The sequence below is a fragment of the Gymnodraco acuticeps genome, unplaced genomic scaffold (assembly GCF_902827175.1).
Source record: "Gymnodraco acuticeps unplaced genomic scaffold, fGymAcu1.1, whole genome shotgun sequence".
Taxonomy (NCBI): domain Eukaryota; kingdom Metazoa; phylum Chordata; class Actinopteri; order Perciformes; family Bathydraconidae; genus Gymnodraco; species Gymnodraco acuticeps.
The window spans coordinates 484741-509776 of record NW_022991320.1 but is presented as its reverse complement, the minus strand read 5'-3'; the positions used below and the strand labels follow the sequence as shown (position 1 = coordinate 509776).

The 25036-nt window shown below is 40.0% G+C and overlaps 1 protein-coding gene across 1 annotated transcript in view; it reads right to left on the bottom strand.

Annotated features, from left to right (window-relative positions):
* Nucleotides 1–611: 611 nt before the first annotated feature.
* The window catches only part of si:dkey-40c11.2 (drebrin-like protein), a 33261-nt gene continuing 8836 nt past the window's right edge, over nt 612–25036 (bottom strand). The window contains exons 2-16 of the mRNA XM_034240286.1: nt 14916–14971; nt 14607–14719; nt 13579–13653; nt 8516–8659; nt 7963–8040; nt 7713–7864; nt 7504–7558; nt 4933–5007; nt 4673–4784; nt 4053–4559; nt 3093–3515; nt 2825–2923; nt 2569–2702; nt 1930–1981; nt 612–1815 (exon numbers count right to left, since the gene is read on the bottom strand). Coding sequence (XP_034096177.1) covers nt 1679–1815; nt 1930–1981; nt 2569–2702; nt 2825–2923; nt 3093–3515; nt 4053–4559; nt 4673–4784; nt 4933–5007; nt 7504–7558; nt 7713–7864; nt 7963–8040; nt 8516–8659; nt 13579–13653; nt 14607–14719; nt 14916–14971 — 2212 coding nt within the window. The 3' untranslated portion in view covers nt 612–1678. The remainder of the gene's footprint in view (nt 1816–1929; nt 1982–2568; nt 2703–2824; nt 2924–3092; nt 3516–4052; nt 4560–4672; nt 4785–4932; nt 5008–7503; nt 7559–7712; nt 7865–7962; nt 8041–8515; nt 8660–13578; nt 13654–14606; nt 14720–14915; nt 14972–25036) is intronic.

Genomic DNA, 25036 nt, shown 5'->3' with positions numbered 1-25036 from the left:
AAGCACAGCACTACAATTCACAACATTTTCTTCATCTACCAAATGTATTCAAGAATCAACGCAATAGTTGAGTACAATAAGAAAAACATATTCATTGAAATTAAGTTTACTCAGGAAAAACGTTGTTTCAAAATGTACTTATAGTTATCCACTGTACTTTTTTCTGAAAATGATATCATCAAACAAGCTATTTACAGTTTTTTTGCATTGGACACAATGTGTGCAATTCGTTATCTGAGACCAGCTAACACCTGCTTATGATCGCTCTTACAGTTATAATTATAAAAAAATGGAAATAGTATTTATTATTTTTCAATTGCTTTATAAAGTAATTAGCATCTAATGTAAATTACGTATTTAGGGTTTATTATGTGCAATGTTGAATAATTGTAGAATTCCTGCTGAAGGTTTAAAGGAATTATTCTTTGTTGCGATTTAAATTCGGAGAGGTCTTGGCCCATTAACATGACAACATATTAGAGATGCTATAAATACAAATTGGAAAGGTCGTGGACACTCAGAAACATCTGACAAAAATGATAATATCGGTTACAGTTTTTTGTTTGGTTATTCAAAAATGTGAATATGAAGAATCAAACAGGAGGCACACATTTTAAAACTGAGTTTGTTGATGCTGTATATTTGTAAGTTTGGAGTAAATACAAAGTACATACACACCATCAAACAGGCATACAACATACAAGCAAAGTATAGAAAAGAGAAGATCTTTGATGCTTTTTATACATTCTTATATACAGTGTAGATTATTAAGATATTACAGGAGATTAAAATAGAAATAATTTTCTCTTATCATCCGTGTGTCGAGTGAATGCTTTCATTTTTTTAAATCTATGAAAAATTAAGACGAGACGTGACAACACAATTTGTTGACGGACATCACCATATGAACAAAACACTGATGTCAACACGGTGCCTTTTTTCCTCTGCTTTCTATCTGTTCTGGTAATTAAAATATTCTGTGAGACAGTAACAAAACAGTGCTACAAAATAACTCAGGAATGTGATTATAAGATGATGTCTGATACATGTATCTTGATTATATATACAAGTCAAGAGCAGTACAATTATTTTTTTAGAAATGTAACACACAAAGCAAAATGTGAGCAGAATGGAATGCTTGTTAAATGTTTGGATAAAAAAAACGACGGTACACTATGAAAACTCTTTGTGTTTGTCACAAGAAAAGCACGTTTCTGATCCTTTGTCATCGTGATCTCATCCCTCCCACCAACATTCCTGCTCTATCTCAAAAGGAAATAAGTTATTTTGGTCCAAGAAAAGGTATCCGCTATTTCATCCAAGAAAATAAGGCTGGGTAATTTCTGCATACTTGTGAGTATATTTTGTTTTGCTCAGAAAACATCAAAATAGAGAGTCACACGTTTCTTTATGCTTTCTACAAAACAGAGAGTCACATTGTTCTTTATCCTTCCAACAAAACAGAGAGTACAAAGTTTGAGTGGGAGGATTAAGGTAAAAACATGAACAAATGTAAGGGGAGATGGTTTCCCTGAGTTTGTGTGAGTTGTGTGTGTGTGTGTGTGTGTGTGTGTGTGTGTGTGTGTGTGTGTGTGTGTGTGTGTGTGTGTGTGTGTGTGTGTGTGTTGTGTGTGTGTGTGTGTGTGTGTGTGTGTGTGTGTTGTGTTTCTCTGCCTGCTTATATGGTCTCTACATAGTTGGCAGGGAATAAGCCTTGGCGTCCATCTTTGCTCCACCCCCTCCACCAAGCTTTGTCCACCGTCTCCACGTCTTTTATGATGTCACCGGGTTCAAAGGAGATCTCAGATTCGTCCTCTGTGGGAACCGCAAGATAACATGGTGAAGACCCACTAATCACAGTGTAATTACTATAAGTGGAGGCACTTTATTTGCACATGTGTGGCGATTATCCTGTAAATGGCAGCTTACCTGCTTGGTAGTCATACAACGCTCGGACACACATTTGTCGCTCGGCTGAAACCTGAAGTGAAGAGGAAGATGGAATCAGAAAAAGCTGTAATCATGTTTACGGCATGTCTTGATTAACTAACAAGGCAAACTAAAAGAATAACATGGAAATATTGGTATTTATTAACTTTAATTTTAAAGATTAAGGCTTGTCATATTTGATATTTTTAAACAAAACTACTGAATGCCTATTAAAAAAGTTATTCACTATCCCATTGCAGTTCATTTAAAATCCCACAAACGCTGGTGCTTTAAATACCAACTAGTAGTAAATTGTCCCAAACACATGTACAATATACTGTTCGCTGAAAACTACAGTATTAAGTATTTAAAAAACATAAATGAACCTTTTCAAAGTAAACATATGTTTGTCACTTATTTGTAAATATCTAAATCTTATTTAGGAAAGTATTGAGGGACAGACTTTTGTTTTTCTCATAGGACATTTTTGAAAATAAGAGAAATATGATCAATGATGACCTTTGGACTTAGAAGTCAATATTCAACTATACATTTTTCTAATAGCAAATTTCCGTTAAAAATAAATGTTGAGTGTCGGACTAACAATGTACAAGTACAAAGCGTTTGTAGATACAGTACCTCTTGTCCATTTTCAGAGATGATCTGGTCCTCTTCCTCAATGACGTCGTCCTCCTCTGCAGTGCCATGGAGATCGTAGCTCCCAGTCAGCTCTGGTGAGCTGAGCTCTGTGTCAGAAGGACTCAGAGACCGCCCTGAGGAACACCAGAGGAAAAAGCATTGACAAAGATCCATCAGCACAGGTAATTCATGTATTTAGTTATCGCTAAATAACCCTACATTGTATAATATTGTTTGAACATTTAATTTGCCAAACCTATTCCATTTTGTCCCTTTGTGCCCTCGCCATTTGTGATCCCATTGGTTGACAGGACCACAGTCTCGTGGTTGTTTACTTCACAAATTGATTCGCCATCTGAAATAATGGTTGTAATCTTTGGTCATTGTGCACTTTATACAAATGTCATTTCAACTTATGGAAAGCTGCAGGTACATCATTTAAATATAAATGCTGTCTGACAGTGTGTCACAAATGGTAATACCGTCAAAATAACAGGATATGTGAAGAAGAAAAAAGGGGCTACCTGTAGCTGTTGATTCTTCCTCTTTCTTTGAAAGCACAGCCATGTCAGAGGGATCCTGGCCGTCTTCTGATTGGTCATTCTCCTCTTCATCTTCCTTTGCCTCCTCTTCCTCCTGCAGCTTTTCCACTGGATGGTCCACTGTAAGCTCAGCTTCCTGTTTTAATTCCTCCTTCTCTTCTTTGTGGTCCTCTTCTAGTTCTTTTTCTTCGTCTTCTTCCTCCTTCTTTTCCTCTACCTCTTCCTCGTGATCCTCAGTCTCGTCTGGTTCTGCGATGATGGTGCAAGACTGTTGTTGTGTTTCAGCCTTTTCTTCCTCGTGATCCTCCTCTTCCTCTTCCTCATCCTCCTCCACCAGTACAGCCTGTACTTTGTAGGCAATTTCTGAGACCAGCTCAGTGTGCCCATGAGTGGATGTGTTGAGGTCTGTTGATTGGAAAGTGATATCGGAATTTAATAAGGTTGTAAATTGTTTTAAAAGACACAAAAAAAAGGCAGTGTATGAACTGAAACACTATGACTATAAGGAATACAAAAGACTGGTTCTCTGGGTGCACATTACAGATAAGATTTGGTAGAATGAAAGTGTATATATATATATATATGTGTGTGTGATTATTCTAGAAATATTTAATTGTGACTGGAAAAATATGCTAAGCCTTCTGTATAACAGGCCACTGATTTAAAGCTGCGGGCTGCTTTGCACAGAGTAGGAGGAATACATTTATTTCAAAAGTGTTTAAGTCACTTAAGCCTTTAATAGAATAATGTTACCATATCACTTCTAAATGTCAGCTGATTAATGTATTTGGCAAGGCACTAAGCAGATTGATTTGCTCTTCTTCACATTGCAGCACGACCCTTTTGTTTTTGCAATGAGAGAAAATAATAATTACCTAATAAATGGAATATCATTATATTATCAGATCCCAATATAATTGTTTGTGTCCCATCTCGGCCTACCTGTGATTCTCTCTGGAACAGGAGCAGGCTCGAAGCAGAAAGCTGAGTCCTCGGGCTGGTTTGGGGTGTTTGGGGGGGAGGAAGGGAGGGCGTCTGCATGGGAGTGGGAGGGTTTGTTTCTAACCAAACAGGAGGACAATGAAGCCAAGAGATCAGGGGAAGCAGGAGGTGCAGAGGGTTCTGTGGGTGACGGAGGTCTGGGCTCAACAACAGCCTGAATTTGGTTTTTACTTTGTGGAACGCTGGGCAGGGCCGAGACCGGAGGGGCCGGGCGAAGGGGTGATGTAGGCGGTGACATGGGGGCTCTGGGCCTTAGTGAAGAGGTGACAGGGCGGAAATTAGGGCTTGTAGGGGGAGAGGTGGCACGATAGATGGGGGAGGTAGCAGCCCGAGAGAATGGGGAGACCAGGGGTGAGCTGTAAGGGGAGGAAGACGTGCTGTCCTCTGCTTTAGTGAAGATGAAGGCTGTGTCTGTCAGGCTGCGCTGGTATCGTCTGAAGGGTTTGCCTGGAGAGAGAGAAAACAGTTTGTCTGGGCTGATCTTTGTGATTTAATAAACTCGTCCGGACCTTGAACAGTTTCAGCATTTCTCTCTTTTTAAGCTCACACAGTGAACGTACCAGAGCGGGAGGATCCAGGGCTGGTGGGACTCTGTGATGATGATGTTGATGAGAGCTGCCTGAAGAACTCCCTGGGGTTCATGGAGCGCTGGGACACTAATTCTGCTGCCTCCTGCAGGTCAAGAAACATACAGAATAAGAATTCAATTGACATTTTTAAACAGACTTGGCCAGTTTTTAAGAAGGTTTCAACAAAAAACTGCATTCTAAAAGACAGGTCAGGTCTTTGACAGAGTACAAAATAAATTAGATTCACTTACCGCTGCTTTTTCTATGGACTCACTCCTTCTCAGGCGTGCCCTCATGTCATCAAAATGCTCCCTCTGCTGATGCTCCTGTCAGTGCACAAACACAGCAATCATTCTCTTCATTTTAAACTATTTGATAAAGTAGATGACAACACCTGAGATTAGTGTAACTTGAATGTTTCAAAATGTAGTCCTGAATTAATGATCTGAAAACTGCTGACACAAAGCAATGAGTGGGGGCAAAAAAGTATTTAGTCAGCCAACAATTGTGCAAGTTCTCCCACTTAAAAAGATGAGAGGCCTGTAATTTTCATCCTAGGTACACTTCAACTATGAGAGACAAAATGGGGGGAAATAATCCAGGAAATCACATTGTAGGATTTGTAATGAATTCATTGGTAAATTCCTCAGTAAAATAAGTATTTGGTCACCTAGAAACAAACAAGATATCTGGCTCTCACAGACCTGTAACTTCTTCTTTAAGAGCCTCCTCTGTCCTCCACTCGTTAACTGTATTAATGGCACATGTTTGAACTTGTTATCAGTATAAAAGACACCTGTCCACAACCTCAAACAGTCACACTCCAAACTCCACTATGGCCAAGACCAAAGAGCTGTCAAAGGACACCAGAAACAAAATTGTAGACCTGCACCAGGCTGGGAAGACTGAATCTGCAATAGGAAAGCAGCTTGGTTTGAAGAAATCAACTGTGGGAGCAATTATTAGAAAATGGAAGACATACAAGACCACTGATAATCTCCCTCGATCTGGGGCTCCACGCAAGATCTCACCCCGTGTGGTCAAAATGATCACAAGAACGGTGAGCAAAAATCCCAGAACCACACGGGGGGACCTAGTCAATGACCTGCAGAGAGCTGGGACCAAAGTAACAAAGGCTACCATCAGTAACACACTACGCCGCCAGGGACCCAAATCCTGCAGTGCCAGACGTGTCCCCCTGCTTAAGCCAGTACATGTCCAGGCCCGTCTGAAGTTTGCTAGAGAGCATTTAGATGATCCAGAAGAGGATTGGGAGAATGTCATATGGTCAGATGAAACCAAAATAGAACTTTTTGGTAAAAACTCAACTAGACGTGTTTGGAGGAGAAAGAATGCTGAGTTGCATCCAAAGAACACCATACCTACTGTGAAACATGGGGGTGGAAACATCATGCTTTGGGGCTGTTTTTCTGCAAAGGGACCAGGACGACTGATCCGTGTAAAGGAAAGAATGAATGGGGCCATGTATCGTGAGATTTTGAGTGACAACCTCCTTCCATCAGCAAGGGCATTGAAGATGAAACGTGGCTGGGTCTTTCAGCATGACAATGATCCCAAACACACCGCCCGGGCAACGAAGGAGTGGCTTCGTAAGAAGCATTTCAAGGTCCTGGAGTGGCCTAGCCAGTCTCCAGATCTCAACCCCATAGAAAATCTTTGGAGGGAGTTGAAAGTCCGTGTTGCCCAGCGACAGCCCCAAAACATCACTGCTCTAGAGGAGATCTGCATGGAGGAATGGGCCAAAATACCAGCAACAGTGTGTGACAACCTTGTGAAGACTTACAGAAAATGTTTGACCTCTGTCATTGCCAACAAAGGGTATATAACAAAGTATTGAAATGAACTTTTGTTATTGACCAAATACTTATTTTCCACCATAATTTGCAAATAAATTCTTTAAAAATCAGACAATGTGATTTTCTGGATTTTTTTTTTTTCTCATTTTGTCTCTTAAAGTGGGAGAACTTACACAATTGGTGGCTGACTAAATACTTGTTTTGCCCCACTGTATCCGAAGCAGTTTCTTTTGCTTTACTCTTAGGCATCTCTAATATCTCTAAACTACACAAAAGTAAAACCACCATTACTCTCACCTCGCACAGGTATCACTGTACAGTCCGAACCAAATACCGGAGGTTAATGTGTAACTGCTGAAGAGCGCCTCCTCCAAAACTATGATCATACAAACAAACCCACCTGCAGACTGAGATTTGTCAGTTTCTTGTTTACTATTTGCACAGTTTAAACATGCTACCAACAACCCTGGCATGTTTTGGCATTCAGCATACTCTATAATCGTTGTGTCTCATGTTTCGCTATTTCAAGCCGTGAATATGCATAGCAACCATTCAGTGCGTGAGACAAGGAATCTGTGACAAGTTAATTAGCTAAATGATAATGTTCTTATCAACTATGCATCTATTAAATGTCTCATTACGAACTGAACGATCAGCAGCGGGTACATAGTCCACATTCCCCTGTACATTTTAATAACTCCACCGTTTGCTCATATAGCAGTTTATATGATGATGAAGGGGGTCATGAATTAAAGGTTCAGTTATAATATCCTCAGAAACAATTATAGTTTTGGAATCAAACGTCTCAAGGATAAAGGTCAATCCAGTTCTTACACAGCGGTCAATGACTTCAGGCATATCTGACCAAACTGGAAAACCACAAGGCAGAAAAGCAGGTGTCCATTTTGCCACTACCCAAAGCCATTTAATTGACCATTTTCAATCATTTTACAAGCCAAAGCTAGACGATCATTGAAAGGTTTAGCTACACATCATTTCACTCACCCATTTTAATTTCTCCTTTTTGCCTAGCTCTTCTTCTTGCTCTGCCCGTTTTCTCCTGCGAGACAGGAAGACCAATAAAACAGCACCACTTGTTAGTGTTCCCGTAAATAATTATTGGTGCATTTACTGTGTAATTTAATTTACTTTGCTCCTTCAATTTACACAAAATAAAGCCACTATAGGACAGTATTGAAAGCCGTTGCTCCCACCTTTGCTCCTCAATCATCTGTAGCTTCTCATTCATCCTCTTGTCTCTCTCTTCTGCATCCGTCCTCTCTTTTAAAACTCTTTCTCTTTCAATGCGGCGTCTCTCCTCTGCTGCTCGTCTCTTATCATCGTCTTTCCTCTCTTCCTCTTCACGCTTGCAAAAAACAATGGGAAACAATGAAAGAGTAAACGGCAGGGTAGCTACATTTAAGCCTCTAAAATGTGGCCAAACAGATGGATACTTTAGCATACCTCTGCACGGGCCCAGAAGGAGTCTCTGTTTATACGTCTCATCTCCATGGCAGCATTAGTTTTTCTGTAGTTTGTACCCTTTATGAAATACAAAGGAATAGTGAATGCAGAGCCACACATTCTTAAAATGTCAAAATATGAACAGCTTTTTTTTAATGATTATTATTTTCACGAGCATGGTTAAACAACATACTAATAGCAAAAGTAAAACACTGAAGTCACTAAGGAGGTACGTTTCTGTCTTGAATGATGTCATAAAAAAACCACCTGTATGTAAATTGTAAATAAGCCATCTGTATGTCAAATATGTCTTATATGTCTTAAATGACATGATGAATTGGAAATGGGGGACCCTGATGTAAACAAGACGAAAGTCTTTCTCTGGTCTGCATCCCCTTAACAATTGTATGTTTTGAGCTGTACTGTACTGTACCCAATATACAAGCTGTTAATAAACTTTTCAATCAATCAATCAATCAATCAATAATGTGTCTATGAAAGTCTTTGTCGCCATCTGATGGGCAGACGCGGTATTGCAGTAGAGTAGACTCACCACTAAGTCCTCTTTGTCAGCGGACCTGGAGCTCCTTCTCGCCCACTGGGTGGGAGCATTGGCCTGGACCTTGTTGAGCTCAGCTTGTATATTCTCCTCTGTCACATCCTCCACTTTCTCTGCACTAATGAACACATGAACTTCCTGAAACACGAAGAGAAAGAGACGGCACATAGATTTAGACATGTGAATTTATTCCACCGTTACATTCTGTAGACACAATAAATCCATACACAAGTACACATAGTCCCTCTGGTGGTTTTCTCTTGGTCTTACTTGGAGTTATGCAAACTCAGAGCCAAACAGTTGTGCAACTGCTTCAGTTTTAAGGATTGTGAGAGAGTGAAAATAATCCCTGGCTTTAGAATGAGCATAGGAATGCATTGGTTTGGATGGTTATTGATGGCAGTAGGGGGAAAATAGGGCGTGATATGGGGAAAGTAAGAACACAAGGGTGTGAAAGCTTGTGCTTTTGCAAAAAAGTAGAGAAAGACAGGGCCTTAGTTAACATGCAATAGTTGCTTAATACTTGGAAATCAAGCTTAAGGGAGATTAAGAGACATAAAAACACTATCAACAGATCATATTAAAAAACCACAGAACAATAACATAGTGTTCTACTGATGCTATTTCTATGGGATGGATAGGTGTTAGACATAAGCTGAACTCATTCATGTATGTGGGCAGCACCTCAGAATGATTTCCTTTCATAGTAAGTCCAGGCTTTTCTGATGGAGAGCCAGGTCTGTCTGCCTCCAACAGGAAACCACGGCTTTATCTGAGTGGCACCGCTGACACTGACACTGAACAGAGCATTCAATGTGCCCTATAATACATGTCAGCGCAGTGTATAATCCGTATCACTCTAGCTGTCACTACCAACTGCACACACACCAAACAAGCAGTCCACAGTTCTGCCAGGGAGTCTTGGAAAATCATGGAAACAGAGAGAGCCACAATCTACACAAAAAGCCCATAGTAGCAGAACAAGTTTACCCATTACACATGACACCAACCCTTTATCCTCATGAACTGTATTTGATGAGGTACAGGAGGTACAAACACTGCCAGGGTTAGTGATGGTGTCACTATACTCGTAGTTTATGAAAAAGCAGGACAAATAAGATATTTTCTTCCATGCTTCTACAATTTTTCACGCAAATGATCTCTAAATATATACCTTACTTTTTAAAACTCTTGTGGAGTCATTTAACAGCACTGAGGCACTTTAGGACCTGGATTCCTTTTGTATTATTTTATTCAATATGTAAATCACATGTGTTAAAGTTTAAATAAAGTCCCTAAGATTGTCTCTCACAATTCCCTAAATGTTATTTTCCATCTGTTTCCGCCCAATTACATGTGTTTTGCTGTAAATGCAAAGTATTCACACATGCCAATTGGCAAGATGTTTTACTGCTGCTTCAACAGTAAACTGCTTTATTCAGGAACGTGAGGCATAATCCCCCATATCTAAGGAAACATCTCTGCATAACGTCCAACGGGCATGTTGACTTAGAATCAAGTATTTGTAGCATTATTAACCTTGGCGATGAAAATGACGATGGGAATAAGAATACTATCCAAGGTGATGTGACAGGTTGCGAAATACAGGCTAAATATATAGTTGTGCTCAACTCTATACAAACTGTCCGCTGTGGAACGGCTTCACACAGACTGTCTGACTTAGCGTGTCTGTTCAGGCAGATGCAGTACGTGGATGCGGGGATACTCAAGTGTCCCAAGATGAAGTCTGACCCAGTTTTATTATTGCACCAAGAATTCCTCATTAAAATGTTGTTCAATTGTGTACATCACTGTGTTGAATAAGTTTCTTTAAATGTAAAAAAGATAATGTTAGGTGATTCATGGGCAGTTAGATTATTTATTGGTATATTTATGACATAATGTTCCACATTGGTAGTGACAGCTCCTCAGTTTAATTAAGACAGGAGGAGCAAAGAGGCCTATGTTGGTTGACATGAAAGTAAAGCCTCTGATCTCAAGTGTGTGTCGGGCGACAGGACAGACGAGAATGATGAAGTGCTTCAGGGTTTAGTGCCTCGACCTGCACAAGTTGCTTTGCTCCACGTTTATAATACCATTATTGTTCTTTGTTAAAATCCAAATATCATGCTCCACAGAAAAAGACAGTTTTTCTGTCAGACCTTTTCGTGGACAAATATGGTTATGCTTCTTAAATGTTTGATTAATTAAAGCATGGATTTTTATTAAATTAAAGAAAAATGATTCAGTTTCACTTGTTGCTTCATTTCCAATTGTACAACACTTTCTAATACTATATTAGATCATGTTATCCTCCAGTGTATCACTCACAGTATCAACATCTGATCTGACACACCAACATCTGATCTGACACACACACACACACCCTTCTGACTCACTTTATTCAGTTATTATTCTAGTGTTATCGGAGAACAATGAAATCAGCTGCACCCTATTCATATTAAAGTTGTCATAACTTAACGCCACCCAGGAGTACAGTATGTAATGTATCCAAATCTGCTGCTGCAGACTCGCCTTAAAGAAAGCCCCTCACTGCCAGCTGGAACATGCAGCATAGCAAGCCAGGAAGACAACGTGAACAAAATGAAAGAGGAAAAAGGCAAACAACAAAAACACACCAACTAAGTGCCAAGGGAAAATCTAACTAACTGCATCCAAGGCAATGAAAGCCAAGACTCCAAGAAAACAAGTTCATTGAGCCCCCAGTTATCATCACATCAGTCGATTTATGTACATGGGTTATCTCAGTAGTTCTGTTTCCCGTAAATTGCAAGGTCAAGTATGAATTTAGCTGTGAGTCAGGATTGTTAGGCTGCGGTGTCTGTTTATTTTCTGTGGACAACATTTAAATACAACCTTGTAAAACCTGTAATATTAATATCTATCCAACGTCCCATCCAACATCCCCTGAGAACATATAAAAACTGTTTAATTATATTTTAATTCACAAAAGAATTATGTAGAAGTGGCCTAAAAACAGGAAGCCTTTGAGTTTTCACAAAATGTATTTTGTAATGCCATGTCCTTGACTTGGCCTGAGCATTGGCTGATAACGTTTGGATTTCCTGTCGTCAAAATAGACCATTATTAAAAAGTGCCACATTCACAATTATTGTCAAAAAAATACTTTGAATTAAAAATAAACATATTAACTGATTGACTTTTTTTTTATTAATTAATAAACATTGTTTCTTAAGTTAAAATTGTCAAGATACAGATACATGGAGGCGGCGATTGAAGTAATTGATGCCTGTTATCTTTAAAACATGAGAAATCTGTGAGGTATCTACAATTACTGAATCTCTATACAGTGGGTCACTTCTTGGTGTACTAATTGTTGCCATGTGGATGTGAAATCCTTTTGAAGATAAATATAAATTATTATCCAACTGCTGTGAGTAATATTTTTTCAGGAATTAATCACACGCCAATCCCAGATGATTTTACAGAGCGAGATATGACGCAGACAGCTGTGCTTTACACGTTTTCAACAATGCTTTCTTTACCGGCATATGAAGCACGTTAAAACATTTGTTTCCCTTTACGAGCAATGAACTTGATGGGAAAGATGAGTCAAGAGGATTACTGTGCCTTAAAAATGTGTGAAAACGCCACGTTTGCTCGTAAAGTTGGAATGAACAGGAAACAGGATAGCACAGTTATGTCACTACAGTCTTGGCAAATGCAATCCATATGCTTGGCAGGGATGGCCATGGTGCAAGGTGATATAATATGTTGTCTATTAATATGAACCAGATATATAATACATCTAAGAAACGTTTCTTTCTTATTCTCAAAGTGTAAACTATTCAGAACAACAGTTTGGTCATGATTGAGTTCCATTTGTTGCCGTAATCACAGAGAAGTAGTGGTGACAATAGTGAGTTTGTGTGTGTGTGTGTGTGTGTGTGTGTGTGTGTGTGTGTGTGTGTGTGTGTGTGTGTGTGTGTGTGTGTGTGTGTGTGTGTGTGTGTGTGTGTGTGTGTGTGTGTGTGTGTGGCAAGGTTAGGGGGTCACAATTGTCCCACAATTGTCTGAAGGATAGACACATTTAATCTAAGTAATATTTACAATGTAATAATTTCTGTACACTTTTCTAATCCCAAAATGACATGCACACAGGACCAACACACACACACACACACACGCACACACACACACACACACACACACACACACACACACACACACACACACACACACACACACACACACACACACACGCACACACACGGGTTTCAGTCAGAGGCTCACATAATCCCAGTCTTGACTTTCACATTCACCGTTTAAAAAAAAAAAAAGGGACAAAAAACAACAAACATTCCACAGATGCTTCTGCAGTTGACTGGATGATGCCTTTATATGGAAACTAGTAAACCTAGGAGTCATTAGAACCTCTAGTTTGCTGTGACACTAAATAAACACAGTTTGAGGAGCACACACTGACAGAAGTTGCAGTTAACATTGAGTTGGACAGAGTTGCTTATATACTATTCATAAAAAACACATGAACCTGAATCATAAAAAATATAGATGAATGAGCTTTTTTTCTATTCCCTCTACTTCGTGTCACGGCGTGAGTTTGTGACGTGAATTCAGGTAGCACCTCAAACAATGGAGCTTTTAAACCCAAATGTAGCTGTCTCTCCCTGATAGCAACATGGCATGGATAGACCAATCACATGACCAACACTGCAACAGAACAGGAAGTGGACTGAGGACAGGAAACTCTCTAAACAATACAAAGTAAACTCCCGTGAGTAAATATAGAGTTTGTGAGCACAAAGTCTAGAGTCCAGGGGGGGGGGGATGTTGGACAGAAATATTTTTTGTTTAGCAAGAATTTCGGTTTGTGACAGGTATATTCTTTTCATGAACATGACTACTTGAGTCTCACCCCTGACCGCAAATATCAAAGCTGCAATTCTGTCATCTTTAATACACATTTAATGGGAAACTAAACAAATAGACAAAGCTATGGATGAAGCCCACAAGGGTTAGTGATTTATGATTTTGCACATCATGATGTACTGCACCTTGAAAAAGTTTTTGATGGCTGGAATGTGGCTGGCACATTCTGTCCTTCGGAAGTCATCCACATTTTGACCGACCTGCAGACAAAGACAGGATGGGGACACTTACATTCATATCATACCTCTCTTGGAGTGGACTAAAATAACACTAGAACAATAGGATTCACATTGCTGTGGTAAAATCTCTGTTTGACCATTTTGATAATGAAAACATAGAAGCTCAAATATTAGCTCATTATTAGAATTAGAATTGGGAGGGATGAAACCCTCTTTTAATGGTCACACATGCAGAGCACACAGCACACACAGTGAAATGTGGCCTCTGCATTTAACCCATCCTAGTACAAGAGTCTAGTACTAGGAGCAGTGGGCAGCTATTGTATTATGGAGTATAATTCAAAGCATCGGTATTGTTTTGAGTATTTACAAACCTAATATGAAAATAATTTTTGACACTGATTTCCTTTAATATGGCCAATATAACAGCAGATTGGTGTCATTGTAAACCCTTTCAGCATTATTTTACTGGACTTATTTTCATATATATATATATTATTAACAAATCAAGGTTACAGACCTGCAAAAAATGTAATTCAATAGATTCATTTCAGTGCAGTACACTGATAAATACAAATATTAGACATGCCCTGCGATTCATAAAGATTTGTATGTAATACAATTAAGTTATAATACATCCTACCACATGTCTGATGCCAAATAAGCCCATGTCAAAACAAAACTATAGAATGTGAATAAGTCAAGAAGCTTAGGATTTTCCACAGAGCATTTAACAGATTAATGAGTCCATAGAGTTTTCAGTATGTGACTACTTAAGATGTTAAACCCATTGTCTTGCAACTGCTAAATGTCATTGCTGAATCTTTATGAATGCAAGTCTGTGAGCACCTCAGTGTACCTGCTACTTTCATAGGTTTATGTGTCTTCCTGTAATTTGTGCTGCTGTGTGTTTCTTTAACGTGATAAGCTTGTGCTTACAAGTGCTAAGCCCCAGGAGCCAGCCTGCCACTCACCCAGTTGATCATAGCAATCCGGGGGCCTCCTGTCTCCACACTTCCCACTTTGCACAGTCCGTATTGAGGCTTGGAGATGTGAAATTTGCCGGACAGTTCTGCCACACCACCCGCTGTTAGAAATTAGGGAACAAATGCAATGACATGATCCATTTTTGCTCAACAGTTGTAAGAATGTTCTCTTAACACAAGAGGTGAGGTGTATTCCTTTTAGGCTTAAAGTCAAAATCCTGTCAGTGTCATTCTTTGCAGGGCTTAGAAATACAAAGTTAGCATTACAAACACGCCACTTATTACAATCCATTTTACCTCCTGAGTCAGCCAGCTTGAGCTTGTTGGTGACTCCATCATATGCGAATATTGCCCTGAGGACACACAGAAAAACACACAGGTCAGCTACTGTGCAATAGGAGTGACATAGACATGACATTAGTAATGTCAACAAAACACAGGTTGAACAAAACGACTGCTTGATTTTTGTGTGCCTAAAACTTCCATATCTGAGCTTGAGTATGTAGAGAGCTGCGTACGCCATGTGTTCAGTATTTTATTGTTCACAGAGGACACACAGACCTGCACAGCCAGATGTTTTACCGCACACATGTTGTCTTAGCCATAACACACTTCTCTACATTGCACCAACCAATATGAATTCTCTTCAGCTGTGACACATGCATACTTGTTTCCCCATTCCCAGAGGCCTTTACAGTACATGCGTAAAACAGGAAGGTCAACACAATGACCTTCATTCAGTGTTTGACTCAGATGGATGGCTCCTGACTGTGAAACAAACATATTTTGCAGGTGAAAACCTGTTCTACCGTACCCTGCAGTCAGTCAAACTGCAGGTCACCGTGGCAACTCAACAACTCATGATGTGTTACCATGAGATCAGTGAGATATAACTCTACTGCTGAACAAACTAAGCGCAGTGTTATTTTAAGATGTTAGCTTTGTTGCAGAATCTCCAAGGTCTCATAATCAACCAAAGAAAAACAAACCAAAAGATAAATAGGATTTTTACTTTGGGGCTTGTAAGGCCAAGCGTCTCCCTGCATGTTATCAAAACCAACAGTTCAGAGTCCAAAACGAACCCACGTGCTGTTTGACATGACTCTAACATCGTCCTGAATTATCTGTGTGTTTGAAGCACAACTGGGGGCAAGTGTGTGTGTGTGTGTGTGTGTGTGTGTGTGTGTGTGTGTGTGTGTGTGTGTGTGTTGTGTGTGTGTGTGTGTGTGTGTGTGTGTGTGTGTGTGTGTGTGTGTGTGTGTGTGTGTGTGTGTGTGTGTGTGTGTGTGTGTGTGTGTGTGTGTGTGTGTGTGTGTGTGTGTGTGTGTGTGTGTAAGTAACTTTACAAGGTTGCATGCAGAGAGAAGAATTGTGTGCGTGTGTGTGTTTGGCTGCGTGTCTCCGTAAATGTCTCTCTGCAGGACTCCTTGGGTGTGTCAATAACATCTGGAGCGGGGTGGAAAGAGTGTAAGGCCATGAGCAGCTATTACAGTGGGCCAAAGGTGACTGGTCTGTGTTTATGGATGTGTGTCTGAAGCAGGAAGTGAATGAGACACAGTGAGAATGACACACAAATAGAAAAAAAAGTTTGGGCCTACTCTCACAAAGATCTACATTAAAAACAATAGCAGTTTGGCAAAGAGGCTGACAAGAGGCCAGCTAACTCAGTTAGCATCTCTGAATCACAATCAATTTTTCCTGACACAACAAGTCTCTGTCTGTCCAAAGAACAAAGAGCAACAAATGTCAATCGGCATGTGTGTGAGTGTGCTGAGGACACTAACTATATTGTGCGCGCCCAATTGAGCCATCTGCAAGCTGACCCTGCACGTGTGAGCGGGCAACTTAAAAATGCCTTCTCATTTATTTATTTTTCAGTTAATGCGAACAGGCTTTTCCTTAAAATTCCTTATAACACCAAGCAAAACCAAGTATTTTTAAATAAGATTTCGTCAGAATATGAAAAAGTCATGGAAACCTTCTGAAGCGCTCCCAGGCATTATATGAGCTTTGTGGCGCCCGGATCATTCACATATCTCCTTACAGATTAGTCTAGCCACAGTAACTATATAAACAACACTCTCTATTCCCTCATTAGTCCTACCGGCATCCAGAGCTCAGACACCAATCCACAATTACCAATCCTTGGTCCTCAAGACATTCCTAAAGGTCACCATTTACGAGCAGTCAAGGTCAAAGGTCACTATGCCTCTGAAGGAGTCTTAATTGCATGCAGAAATTCTCCACCCACCTGGAACAGGCTTGCACATGAGGTACACTGTGCTGAGGGAGACTCTTTGTTCTGCCAGAGCTTTCATTGGGATGGATTTGCAAATATCCTATTTGCAGGCATTTTTCTCCACAGGACTTTACTTAATCCCTGTCTTGGACATTACCAAGGTGAGGGGAATTACAAAAGCAATGATTTTACAAAAGCAACACAAAATAGAAAGTTAAGAAAAAATTGAAAATATATATATTTCTTAAATGTATTATTAGAGTAAGGACCAGGGGCCTCATTTATAAAGCGATATACGCTCAAAAAATGGCGTACGCCAGTTTCTACGCAATGTTTGCGATTTATAAAATACTAACTTGACGGGAAAACGTGCGGTCCTCCACGCAAACTCTAACCCATGCGTACGCACTAAGCACAACAACGGGAGAGACGAGAAACTGCGACACCGTTGGCAGAAGGAAGAATGGAGAGAAATATGTGGAAATAATACCATAAACAAAATGTTACCTCTCATTTATCATATATGAAGAATTCATTTTCAAACATTGATTAAAGCCAATCTTAAAATGATTAAACAAATGCCTGTTTGAGACTCCTCAGTGCACACAAGAACATAACTTGGAGAAATAAATAAATACGGATATGTTATTTAAAACCATCTCGAATATGTTGTGTTAATGTTATGAAATGTTTTCTCATAAATGATGCGGTAAGCAGGAGGACAGCATTACTTTAAACTGACGCCGTGTTGCATTTCTATAGGTTGTAGATACGAGCATGGTTGTATATACTATCACGTTTAATCGTGTTTTATGCCGTTTGCCAAGACTTGATAAGTCGCTCGTAAAACACAGGAGGTATGGAAGCTAAGAACACCATATGTGGTAAATTGTACAGCTGATATAACACAACCCATTAGTTGTATTTCCTTTAACTGGTGGATATAGGGTTGCTGCGGGGGGCGGGGTTGAGACGCACAGGCTGCAGTGGAGACGCTGCGCACAGCTGATCGACAGCTGGGACACAAACCACCAAATACAAAAACATAATTCAGATCCAGTCATCATGACTCCACTCCGGAGGGATTCCCCGATCATTTCTTACAGTCTCTCATCAAGGGGGGGGTCTCCTGTCCCCGGTACAAACACACTGCCTGAGGAAGGCTATGTGTATTGTTTTTGTCATTAGCCTTTTTCGGGCCATTTATTTATTTATTTTGGTGACGATCCGACCTCCATGCTGCTACTCTGGTTCAAACGGCATCCACCAAACAATATGATTTATCTCCACCTCCCCAAAATAACCCACATCTGACACGGCGTGAGATGTCTTTTTTAACTGTTCTGTCGTCATTTCCTGCGATCTCCTTCATAAAGTCAGTCAGAATGAATGAATGAAAAGGCGTTTCTTTGACTATTTATAGGCAAATATGGGCGTTACGTGAAGCCCGCAAAAGCTGCACCGCATTTCGAGTCGGTTGTGATTTATAAAGGGAAACCAGCGTAGGAAGTGCTGTACGCACTTTCCTCGCCGGTGCGCAATGTTTGGTGAATCGGGAAGTGGCGGAAAATGTATGGACCTATTTTTCGGATTTCTACTACGTAAGCAACCTTCCCACGTGAATCCTACGCACGGCGTTATACATGAGGCCCCTGATCACCTCCTACAATTCCTGCCTTACTTGACATTGTTAAATCTTCTCTTTTCTATCCACAGGAAGGACACGTATCACTGAAATAAAGTAAATAAAGTGTAATGATGGCATCAAGAAACACTACTTTTTCAGTTTTCAGAGTTCTTGATATTATATATTTTTTTTAATGTTCTTCTACTATGTTGCCACTGTCTGAAAGAGAGGATAATATCAAATGCTGTGGGAAACCACTGATCGATATTAAAGATATGCCAGCAGTGTGGTATAGTGAGCACAGAGGGACCGTTCTCACTTCACAAGACGGTAAGTGTTCAGGTTCACATCACAAGTGTATTCTATACCCTGCTGAAGTGTCCTTGAGCAAGACAATGAATCCAGAAACAGTTTTACAGTCCCTCTTGTGTAAGGCAAGGCAAGGCAAGTCATTAAAAAGCAAAGATAATAAAATAAACATTAAAAGAAAAAATACATGAATAAAAGTTACAGTGCAGTTTAATATATGAATATCTCAATTAAAGCTGTGTAGCTACAAGTCCCACCCAAGTTAGCCAATTGCATGCCCTTCTCTCTTTCTCTCCATTTGATTAGCGTTGTGTCTGTAATGACGAAGCAGCCATACTAAAAACAGACTTTCATAACCAACAGAGCAGATAAACCCCCTTTCCTTCACACATGTAGCATTCTTGAGAGCTACACTGACTGATGAGAAAAACAGACTCCAGCCCACACCAAACCCAGCCAAATATGACCTCAGCTCTGAGAGAGAGAGGGAGGGATGGGGGAGGAAGAGATGAGAAGAGAAAAAACAATGGTGGCAAAATCTGAAACAACTTGCTTTAAAGTAACTATCAAATATGTGCATAATTAGTGCAGCCTGCCACTCAGATATTAAAACAAATAAACAGCCAACAGACATGTGAGAGTATACACAAAGGCACACATACATAAACACTGTCATGCACACACACACAAAGTATACTCTATGCCAGTAACAATAGGGATTGTTTGTTTTGGACTACTTGAGCCTCTGAAATACCACCAAACATGCTACGCTCTACCATTTCAAGATGGACATAACAGAAGCAGATGGTGAGCTGTGACTGAAAAAGGACTTGTTTTCACTTAACCAGGCATTCCACTACACCAGGCTAAACTAAGAACCATCAAAGTGTAGTATTATGTGGAAAATACTTGAACACAACGTACACACTTTTCTTGTATTGCCATTTCTAAAGTGACTTTTTAAGAGATTTTTCATTCCTTGTGTTCTTATTCAATTGTGTTTTCATGCTTTCTTTTAATCGTGCATTGTTATACAATAAGAAACAAGTAAACCTATAAAACCGTATCTTGAGTCCCACAACCATATATTTCTCATATTCTTTTGTTCACTTCACCATTCCTACACTCTTCATATATTCTGTTGATATCTCACCATCATTACTTCGCGGAATTCATTATACTGACCCTCGTCTCCTACAACACATATTTCTTCCCCTCCTACTTTAAATCCTGTGGCACAACATACTCTTTCACAAAGCAGAGCAATATCTCATCTTCATCTTTTCTCCCTCGACTCCACACTTATACTCTCTGTGTCTCTGACAGGAAGATCTTGTGGGCTCACAGGTCATTTATTCATTCCATGTTTGCCAGCGAGGGAGATATGAGAGATTTGTGGTTATGCACGCTGTTGTGATATGATAAACTGTGCATGAAGAGAAAGATATGAGAAAATAGATGAGAGGCTGGGAGCTCCCACCAGAATTCACTGCCCAGATTACACCCTCCATCAGATCATTATTTGTGCTCCTTTTTCCCCCTGCTCTTCAAGATATTGCACACACATCCCCCAGTGGTCCCTCCAACTTGTGTAAGGCGTTTGTCAAGACCTGGGATTTTGACAATGCAGTCTTTTCAATGCTTACTTCATGTTCTAACTTATTTCAGATATTCATAACATCTACCTTTCCACAAGCCTCCTTCTGTTCATTTCATTTGACATCATATGTTTTTGTTCCCCTCCCCCATCGCACCCCAACTTCTTACTCCTGGCTCGAAGCTGACCTGGGCTCCCAGTGCTATTCTTAGTCTCTCCGTCTACCTCTCTGGCTGTGTTGGAGGGGGGGTAACTCAGAGACGTCCCCTGAGCACACAGCGCTCATTTCCTCTCGCCAAACATGGGCAAAAAAAGTCCAGCCAGACTCCTTTCCTGAAAAAGTAATTCTTTCTCCCCCTGTCCGGCATGTTACTCATATAGTTTGCATGCGACGACCCCAGTGGTGCACGCATTCCTCCGTCCGTCTGGACTGCAGAGACATGTGGAGGTTTATGGGTAAGGGTTCAGAAATGTGAGCAATAGCAAGGAAGTGACGGAATGAGAGAGTTTTACAGCATTAAAGCAGAATAAGCTGGGAATAGGAAGAAAAGAGAGAATGCCATTGCCACTACATGTGTCTGGCTTGTACAGTGTGGTACAGTGTGTGCTAAGGTGATGCATCACGGTAAACATCGGGACTGAAAAACGTGGCATGGTAAACCACAGGCACGTTCGAAATTGTAATGTGGTGACAGATGTTGCTAGGGAGCATAAACAAAAAGGAAGAATAAAGACATTTTCATAAAGATTGACATTGTTCTGGTTTTCAAACCCTTACACAAAGACTTGTCTAACATTTTCCACATTCCCCTATACTTAAAACTGCAGTGACCCCAATACGCTTTACCCTCTCAGTCCTTCATTAAGTGATGAAGTGTGGATGTCAAAATATAAAAGATTGCTGCTGATGAATGCTGTTTATGTGAAAACCTCTCAGTGCTTAGAAAGAGTGCCAGAGAAAAAAAGGATAAAGAAGTCATGTGACACTGTCTCTTGAAAAGCTACGAACGAAATGTTCACAAACAACACTGGAAGAAAAAGGAATAGTCTTGGTTCTCATTCTCATGGCTAGATGCAGAGGATTCAGTCAGGTGCCCTGCAGAGGGTGGGCTGTACGCACTGTAATCCCCACAGACCGAGCAACAGGGCCCCTTAATACTAGCTGGAGAAGGAGGGGATTGAAACACGGCACCAAGTCTCCTAAACTTTAAGGACAACTTAAAATCAACTAAGTGAAATGTAATTTCTCTATTTTCCAAAACTAAATGCGGTAACACTTTATATTAAGGTACACAAATTCACCATCAACTAGTTGTTCATTAACATGCAGATTAGCAGTATATTGGCTCTTTATTAGTCATTATATCACACTTATTAATGCCTTGTTCTACATGACCATATCCTACAAGTAATAAGCCATTAGTTGAGAGTTTTTCCTCAATATCCCTCTAATTATGGCCTATTACTTGCAGAATATGGTCATATAGAACAAGGCATTAATAAGTGTGATATAATGACTAATAAAGAGCCAATATACTGCTAATATGCATGTTAATTAACAACTAGTTGATGGTGAATTTGTTTACCTTAATATAAAGTGTTACCCTAAATGCATATTGGTTCTTCATTAAATGGAGAAACAAAATGTATATTCAAATGTTTTGCTTATGGGTGAACTGCTGATAAAGTCATAGAGCAGACAGAAGTCAAAAACAATACTTGAGGTTTGAGGATACTGGCAATGATTTGGGGGGTGGAGTCAAAGATGATCAAGCCAAATATCCTTAAGCAGAGCATGATTTATAAGGTAAAGTGTAATATCCCTTTGCCACCATTTCAACTGAAGACAATGCCTAACATTTCCCTCTCCTGCTGAGATTGCAATCAAGCAATGCCCCATGAGAAGGGGTGTGTATATGAAACTGACTAGTTGTGCAAGACAAATAATCAGAAGCATAATTGCATACTTTCAAACTCCAGTCCACCATATAATGTCCTGTCTAATTCATGTGTATTATTTTTGTCAGAACAGTAGAGCTGGCTCAGGGAGAGGCTTTATGTAAACCTCTGGCAGAGGCTCTACATTTGGGTTATGATGTGATGGTGGTGCCCAGCACAGAAACCTCCATCCCATAATCAATGGGTGCCAAGTCCCAATCAACCGCATTTATGCTGGTCAAGCTGTAAGGATATCCTATACTGGGAACACTCACACACAGATTTCTTTCAGTCAACATTTGGTTTAATAATTTATACCAATGGTTCTGTGGATGAAAGGCTTATATTCTCTGAGAATAAACACTCAGGACGCTTTCATTTTAATATCAAAAGAAACAATGCATCTGTAAGTGCCACGATGCTTCAATGAGATTTCAAAATAAACAATCCTGATCTTTAACTTGTGATTAATTCACAATTCCTGCAGTAATCTGACCACAAAGGCAACAAACAGAAACCTTGTTGAAAAACTCCACATTAGGCTCTGACCATTCAGACCAACATTAAACTGTAAATCCAACGTGAATCCATATTAATACTTTTGATTTGATAGGATAAAATGTCCCATTAGAAGGTGTGCCATTGAGCTAATGTACTATTTGGTGGAAACTACAATATAACATAACCGCATTACTCATGGTATTCTGTATGGTCATTTACTGCCAAAGTTCCCATTAAAAAATACTTGCTCAGATCCACCCAATGCATAATACTGACTGATCTGTACACCATTTGACTGGGTGGAGGACACAGCAGACTCCCCTGGAGACTATTACAGACCACTGAAGCTATTTGGCCTGAAGGGAATAGCAAATAGTTGGAGACAATGACAGAGGCAATGGAGTACACAATTATAAGAAAGAACAGAAAGTGTTGCTAAATGAAATGAAGGAAAACGTGGATGGAAAAGTAAAACAACAGAGGATGCATACACAATCAGTGAGTGGGGGATGAGACTGGATGGAATGCTGACAGGAGGATGGGAGGGAGGGAAATCTCTTTTCTCAGCAAAACACGGAGCCAGAGAAGTTTAGAATATGACAAACTAAACAAATAAGTAATTAAATCAGTGCCAAGGACCAGTGAGAGAAAACAACCATCTCTGGGCTGAGGGAGATGGAAAAGAGCGGGGCATGGACAAAGAGAGAGACAGACAACAAGCATGCTGCTGTAAAGTAGATGTTAGTCAGTTCATAATATACAAAAACTACAAATAAGGACAAAACGCAGCATTAACACTTAGTGTGTCCCGTCTTACAGCCATGAATCCACAGATAACACTAGTCCATCATCTACAAATATTTTTGCTTTATATTCTAACTACACTGCACAAGTAGAGAGTTGAAAATAAGATCAACCTATCATAAAGATACATGGGAATTCAATTAAAAGGTATGGTGAAAAATGGAGAGCACATGTAGCAATTTATTTGTGACCAGTTCTCTCTGTATAATATAATACCAAACTTGAAGAAAGCTAGTTCCAGTGTAGGTGTGGGTATAAGAAAGACGCAGGATATGCAAACAATGTTTTTAATAGGCCATGACTTGTTGCACTATTTCCTAAACCCTGAACAGACTGACACTTGGAGCAGTTAAGTCTCACTGCTTTTTTAGAGATTCACAGAAATCACATCTTCCTTTTCAAAGGTATAGGATGTATATCAAGAGGAAGCAGTCTAGACCTCTGCTGGTGTGTGTTACATAGATACCAACGACGTGCAGTCAGGGGAGGCAGAGCCTCACCTGTCATACTCCAATGTAACGGAAAAACAACTAAAGAAAAACTAAATAGTAATAATATTAAATGTCTCCACTGATCTGTGTTGTAAGTGTGATTTATGTATGATTCCAATTGCTTTTTATAGTCAAAATCAGCAAATTTGCCGAGCTCCACTACAACTACGGGTAGCGATGAGAAGTGAGGCAGGGACGAGCTCTGCCTCTCGTAAGCCCACAGTAACTTGCTGGAGCGCGGGCACTAATTCAACGCGGGCACTTATTTTGTGAGCGCTCTCCAGCCAGTTACTGTGGGGTGAGGTGAGGCACAGATGAGCTCTGCATGCCTGCACCATCTCACTGTATGTCACCAATGTAATGTTTGTAGATCCCTCTATTACATTTATCCTTGCCATCCATAGTCTCTAAATAACTTATTTCACGTATATGATATTTAGGCTCGCTGGTCTCATCATACAACGGCAATGAAAAAAACACCAGGAGAGGCAGCCATAACCTCTGCCGCACTGAAGGGGGCGCAAGTGAGCCCACAGGTTCTTGTTGCTACTGTTATTCTACGCAGAGACGGTACACAAACAACAAACTAGACTTTTGAAACTAGAGGAAGATAAGGAGGACTTTTACAAAAAAGTAATAGAGATTGTTGTCCAGAAGGATAGCATGGACTTCATCTTCAAGTCAAGGTAAGACCACAATTGTAATGAAAATGGGATCTTACTAAGAAAGAACAATCCAATATTTTGATTTTGGGTATCCTTTTGTTGAACAGTCTGTTTAAAATGAATCGAAGCATCAGACCAAAAAAGCTTTTGAAAATAACCGAATATTTCGATTAAGGTCAAAATATAATATTTGTAAATCTGACTCTGAAAGAGTCAGTGCCTCACCATCCATGAACCTCACCGCACG